At 35.8% G+C, this 7217-nt stretch overlaps 1 protein-coding gene across 1 annotated transcript in view; it reads right to left on the bottom strand.

Moving 5' to 3' along the window:
- Positions 1 to 3782, bottom strand: part of LOC103520451 — a 10038-nt gene extending 6256 nt beyond the window's left edge. The window contains exons 1-2 of the mRNA XM_008485546.3: positions 3307 to 3782; positions 1001 to 1133 (exon numbers count right to left, since the gene is read on the bottom strand). Coding sequence (XP_008483768.1) covers positions 1001 to 1129 — 129 coding nt within the window. The 5' untranslated portion in view covers positions 1130 to 1133; positions 3307 to 3782. The remainder of the gene's footprint in view (positions 1 to 1000; positions 1134 to 3306) is intronic.
- Between the last annotated feature and the right edge of the window lie 3435 nt (positions 3783 to 7217).

A 7217-nucleotide genomic window follows, 5' to 3' on the forward strand; every position in this document is an offset into this window, starting at 1 on the left:
ATCCCCTGATGTCAAAAAATGATTTAGCGCCATGGTCTGGTACATACGTATGTAGCGTACGTATGTGTGTACTACAGGTTTAAATGGAAATTTTGAAAAGGTGTATACAAAATATCTCAAGAACGGTTTGTCCTAGAGCGATGAAATTTGGTATGCATATCCCGGTATGGTAACAAGGACGCGACTGTAACAATTTGTCAAAAATCGGACAGTGTCACCTCATCCGAGATATCAACCAAAGTCAAGTTGCTTCAAACTCGGACTTGGAAAAATTTTCAAAAAAAAAAAAAAAATCAATTTTTTCCATACTTTATATGTTCCTCATTACACGGGGAGTATTAAAGATCAGGAAATTTTTGGTCGAAAAATTGGCCGCCGTAGGCGGCTCAGGCTCGGGACTAGAAACATTACACGGGGAGTATTTAAAGATAGGAAATTTTTGGTCGAAAATTGGCCGCCGTAGGCGGCTCAGGCTCGGGACTTAGAAAAATTTTCATTTTTTTTACATTCTTTTATTTTTTTTTCAAAATACGTATTCCGCAAATTTAATAGAAAGTCGTGTGATGTTCACACCAGATTTTTTTTTTTTTTTTTATCGATTTATCTCGGGATCTAGAAGTCGTAGGAAAAAAAGAAAAATTCCGTTGGTCCTCATTTTTCCTGCTCTAGGACTATGAAACATCACCTAAGTAAGCGCAACTGATCTTTTTATCAAATTACCATTATGTTCAAGACCTTTGCTAGCAGACACATGCCTGGCGTGAGTATCTTGCTATTATTATAGGTAACTGGATAACTCATAATCATAATACCACGGCTCATATGGTCCAACTCCTATGTCATGTACGATAGAAAACATATAACATTGGGTGACATAGGCTACTTAAATTTTGTCACATTCAATTCTGATTCAAAATGGCGGTGGTTCAAAGTTATGCCGCGCTGATTCCGTACAAAGGACGGGTGAACCACTAGTTATTCAAATAGTAATGTGGATTACCTTGTCGTAATGTGGATTAGAACAAATAGTTAAGTCTGGTTGTCCTGTGTTCATACGATGTATAATAATACAAGATAATAACTGAATACACCAGCTGGATACTAGGAGATGATAGAATTGACACATCATGTTCCTGGAATTAATAATCTGGTATGAACATCACACAACTTTCTATTAGATTTTGTAACTCAAAATAATAATAATAATAATAATAATAATAATAATAATAATAATAATAATAATAATAATAATAATAATAATAATAATAATAATAATAATAATAATAATAATAATAATAATAATAATAATAATAATAATAATAATAATAATAATAATAATAATAATAATAATAATAATAATAATAATAATAATAATAATAATAATAATAATAATAATAATAATAATAATAATAATAATAATAATAATAATAATAATAATAATAATAATAATAATAATAATAATAATAATAATAATAATAATAATAATAATAATAATAATAAATCTATATTTATAAAAGAGTAAACCCTGACTCATTTATTCATACATTTATTCGTAATCAACGCACAGCCGAAACGGCTGGACCGATTTTGATGAAACTTCGAGAATAGCTTCCTTTTGATTTGAATAGGCCCACTAAGAACGGATTTTCCGAAACTCGCAGTAGTTTCAAAACTATGACCAAAAAACTACTAAAAATCGACCCATGGCCAAAACGGGTGGGTCAATTTACATGAAGTTTGTAAGTAAGATAGTTGTCTTGCCTTTTAGTAAGTAAAGGTATCCTAAGAACGGATTTTTCAAAACTCGCAGTGGTGCCCAAATTAGGGACGAAAACGAATAAAAGTATAATATGGTGCCAAAATAGTATGGTCAGGTAAAATGGTACAGTACGGTACATTACGGTCAGGTAAGGTATGGTACGATATGGCACGGTACGGTTAGGGTCAGTCAAGTACGGTCAGGTACAGTTAAGTACGGTACGATATGGTACGGTCAGGTACGGTACGTTACGGTCAGGTCCTGTACTATATGGTACGATACGGTACGGTCAAGTACGATACGGTACGGTGAGCTACGGTACGATACGGTAGGGAACAGTCAGATACGATTAGGTACAGTCAAGTATAGTCAGGTGCGGTACGATACGGTAAGTTACGCTACGGTCACCTACGGCCATGCCTGGTTTTGGGGGGATTTTTTCACATTTTCTCACACAAATAAGCTCTGATCTTGAAATTTGTCGCGACGACCTATGAACTCAAAGCGAGAAAGTTTTAGATAACACTTCAGTCGCACAAAATAAACTCTGATCTTGAAATTTGTCGCGACGACCTATGAACTCAAAGCGAGAAAGTTTTAGATAACACTTCAGTCGATAATTTAAACCGGTTTCAGCGTCACCTATGCTAAGCTACGCCGAACAAGGCCAATAAATGGATGGGTGACTTTAAGGAATGAAGGGAGAACGGGCTCTAGTCTTGATTTTAAATCATTACATGAAAGTAAAATCAACAAGCAGGGTCCGTCCCTCCGGGAATTATTTAGCCCGTAGTTTATTCGATCGTGGTTAAAGAATACCTATGTACCTACTTAATTTAGACATTAGGAAACATTAAAAGTAATAAAGGAAAAACGGGCTCTAGTCTTGATTTTAAATCATTACATGAAAGTATGTAGGTACATACAGGGTGTCCAGAATTTATGCTTTAATTGATTTTCTCGGAGCCTGTTCGAAATTTCGAAAAACAAAAAAACCCGTACCTTTTTGATTTTTGAAGCGGACATTTTGGCAATATCGCGATTCGCGAAGAATTTCGCGAAGTCCGCGAATCGGGTACCAACTTTGGATTTTAAAATTAGAACCCCTACTTTTTATTGCATATTCGTTTTCTACGTTAAATTTGAAGTATAATCGACTACTTACTCGAATTTTTGCGATTCGCGAATCACAAAAGTGCTTATAAAGTCCAAGTGTGACCTGTCAAATCTGAGTGTTTTTTGCTCCCAAATCTTATGGTCTCATTATTTTTTCGGTTTGGTCCAATATTTCGCTGTTTGCGATTTGCGCGGTGTTCGCGAAATCCGCGAACCCTACATGTTTTCCAAAGGTACGTGTGTGACATATCAAATCATGCTATTTTTACTTTCTATTTTACTTCTAAATCTTGTGGTGATATTATTTTTTCAATTGGTGATTCTCATGATTTTTTTTATTATCTCAGAAAAAACTATAAAAATTAAAAAAAATATTGAGACTAAAACGAAGGAAATGGCCCCAGCTTGTTTTTAGTCCAAATCATACTTACGTTCAAATTTTCAATCCAATGTGAAACGAGAGCAGAGGAATTGTGCATAAAGAAAAATCACGATATTAATTTTATATGTACATAATCATTGGAAAAAGAGGTAGTACAGATTAGACAATAAATAATACACAATGCAAAATATTTCTAAGAATTGATACAAATTATAAGAAATACACTGGGAGAAAATACTAACTTATTGTGTACCTACCAGATTCGTTTTCAAATTCACTCGAAGAAAATAATGAAATGACCGCGATTAATATCTCAAACTAGTAATATAAAACGGTGTGCCTATACCAGCTTCAGTTACAATACAGTCAAAATCTTCTTACTGGCTCTGTCAGATTTTAAGGGTGCCCGCAGAACGAGGAATTCAAGATGAAGCATATTCAGGCGGAACATCCGGAAACAATTCAGGTGAAAACAATTCAGGTGCGAAGATGGTGCGGGCTGTTTTTAATTGAACTGTTGTTATTTTAAGGAAAATCAAATAATGATGCCCTGAAAAGAAAAAAAACATACTCGATATTGTGAGCAGCACGTTTTTATGTTAAATAAAAATAAATTTTATGATTTTGATAATTCAGGTGAAAATCCAGAAAGAAGCGCACGCAAAACGAGGTTGAATAATCCAGAAATTTTTCCAAGCTGACCATTGACCGTGCACCTTGAGTTTAGGTGACCTTGAATCAACCAATGAGCATCAATTCTTCTCGATGAACTGCCTCAAAAACAAAATATTTTGCTCTTTATAACGAAACTTAGGGAGCGCGAAGCGCAACCCTATGCTCAACGCCGCGAAACCCTGGGAGTGCGCAGCGCGACCGTAAACAAGGGAGCGCGAAGCGCGACCCTTTGCTCAAACCCGCGAAGCCCCTGGAGCGCGCAACGCGACCGTGAACAAGGGAACGCGAAGCGCGACCCTATGCTTAAACCCGAGAAGCCCCGGGAGCGTGCAGCGCGACCTTATACGCAACCTCCCGAGCACACAATGCGAGTAATAATAATAAACTGAATATTAAACAAAATAGGTAGGTACCTGGGTAGTAATTTTTTTAACCACGATCGAGCAAACTACGGGCTAAAAAATTCCCGGAGGGATGGACCCAGCTTGTTTTTTTCATCTTACGGCTTCATCTTGAATTCCTCGTTCTGCGGGCACCCTAACCTTCCTTTGCAATGTTATGTAATGACGTAAGGAGAATTCAATGGGATAAGGAAAGTCGTGTGATGTTCACACCCAATTTTTTAATACACCATAAAAAGACCTTTAAAATAAAAATACAGTACTTTAGCTTTTTAGTCCGTCCTTCCTGTATTATTACGATAGTAATAAAGGAAGTCCCTCCGGGAATTTTTTAGCCCGTAGTTTATTCGATCGTGGTTAAGAAAATCAGTACCTACCTATGTACCTACCTGATTTGTTCAATAATCAATTTCCTATTATTATTATTCTTCTTTAACTTTTCCCACTCAAGTGGGGTTGGCATTTTTAGACAACAATTTCCAGTTGCCTCGGTTATGAACATCATCTACTGATAATCCATTCTCACTCAGATCTTTGTTCACGCAATTCTCCCATTTCTTCTTCGGTTTGCCTCTTGCTCTGCGTCCTTCTACTTTGATTCTGCTCACTCTCTTTCCAATATAATCTTCATCCCTTCTCATCACATGACCATAGCATTGTAACCTTCGTTCTTGTATCTTCTTGGTAACTTCTGTCACTTTTAGCTTGTCTCAGTTTACTATTATTATTGATTTGATTTTTAGTCCGTCCTTCCTTTATTAAATTACAATAGTAATAATAAAAGGTATAAGGGACGGACTATTGTATTCGCTTCGGTGTCTTTTGACGATCTTTACGAAAAAAATACATTTGGACAGTTATATTTTTCATGAGAATCATCAATTCACTTCATTATTGTTTGTAGCGGTGTTCACGAATCCTATAATTTATTTAAAGGTACGTGTGTGATATATCAAATCATGTTGTTCTTTACTTTTACACGTACCTTTAAATGAATTATAGGATTCGCGGATTTCGCGAAAACCGCGAATTGTCAAAAATGAAGTGGATTGAAAAAATATTTCAAAATTCCGTTTCGAGTATTTTTTCGTGAAAATTATTATTATTATTTTTTTTTTTTTACAACCTAAAAATCTATTTTTTTTTTCAAATCGGTTCGAGTTTCCAAAATTTTTTCACCAAAATGAGATTTTCAAATCAGGTAATAAAAAAAAGGAGCCCATTTTTTTTCTATTCTTCTTCTTTTTCGAACGGAATTGGCAAAAATTTGCAGTTTTTGACGAAAATTTCGATTTTTTTTTTCAGATTGTAAAAAATACTCAAACCGGCCCTTACTATTTCCATGTTTAAATCTTGTTTTAAAATTTTCCCATAAGACTCTTTGTTAAAATAATAGTACATACATAGGTACGTTGGTACTTATTCCAATGAAATCAGCGTAGTAGGCTTTGCCTGCGGCCTCATTTATTTCCCATAATATATTATGGAAAACAGCGGCCGGAGGCCGCATTATGTTTATTTTTCAACTCAGCTTACATAGCCGGCCTTGCCATGCCAGCGGCCGGAGGCCACATTTATGCTTGAAAACAGATCTATTACACAAAGCAGTATTTGTTCTTTATAAGGATAACTTTGCTAGCTTTGCCAGCGGCCGGAGGCCGATCAGGTAAACACATATGATTTTATGGGCATGAACAAATAACACTTACTATTATCCCTTTGCAAAATTACCAAAAATCACATTACAGGTAAAGGGGATCTACCTCTACTAACGGTGATGCGTACTCTTCTCAACTCTTCAACTCGGTCAAGCCGTTTTTTGTGAAAAAAGAACAAAAGGTCCATCAGAGTAACAGCGCCGTAACAGACAGACATACATGTACATGTTTCTGTGTAAGCAAAATGCAACAATTTAGTCGAATTTCGCGTTATTTTCATAGTATAACTTCTCGCTGTTTCTTATTTTCAAAAAATGTTATATCTTTTTCTACGTACCTATTAAAAATTAAAAAGGTTCTCTAACTCTAATTTTATTCGGAATCAATCATTTATCATTTGGATGATACAAATTTCTTGACTAGAGAATTGATGATTCTCATGAAAAATATAACTGTCCAAATGTATTTTTTTCGTAAAGATCGTCAAAAATAATAAATAATCCGAAAAGATTTTTTTTTTTACTTATTCAACCTAGTTACTTCTTCGTACATGTACATTTTTTTAAAGGGGTTTGACAGAGGGAACTGTAACTGCTATGGTCTTATCGTCCCGAAATCGAAGAGAGAAGGAAGACAGGATAGCAGAAAGCCAGCCGTTCCGAGAACGAACATTATCCCATCAGGATAAAATCCGCCCCGGGCGGGAATCGAACCCGGGACGAAAGCCAGCCGTTCCGAGAACGAACATTATCCCATCAGGATAAAATCCGCCCTGGGCGGGAATCGAACCCACGGCCTAGCGCTTACAAGGCAGACGCACTACCAACTAAGCTAAGTAGGCTGGCTCATTTATTTCGATCGAGAAGAATAATATGATCTCCACATACCAAACATCCCTGCTCAAAGTTCCACTTTATGTAAACACTACCTACGTAGGTAGTACCTACCTATGTACGTACGTAGGTACCTGCCTATGTAGGTACCTGCCTATATAATAATAGTGCTTATTTATACTGCTCGCATAGGACTGATAAGTCCCTTTACTCCAGCAGTAGGCTACTACTATTATTGTGGTCAAATTCTCAAATTATATATATATTTTTTTTTTTTTTTTTGGCTGGGATTGAACCCACGCCCTCCTGTTTACCAGGCGAGCGCCTTGAACACTACACCACCGAGGTAGGTTTGAACCATTTTTACATCAAATAACATAGACAAATAAAAAT

Source organism: Diaphorina citri, unplaced genomic scaffold, assembly GCF_000475195.1.
Source record: "Diaphorina citri unplaced genomic scaffold, Diaci psyllid genome assembly version 1.1 scaffold3637, whole genome shotgun sequence".
NCBI lineage: Eukaryota > Metazoa > Arthropoda > Insecta > Hemiptera > Psyllidae > Diaphorina > Diaphorina citri.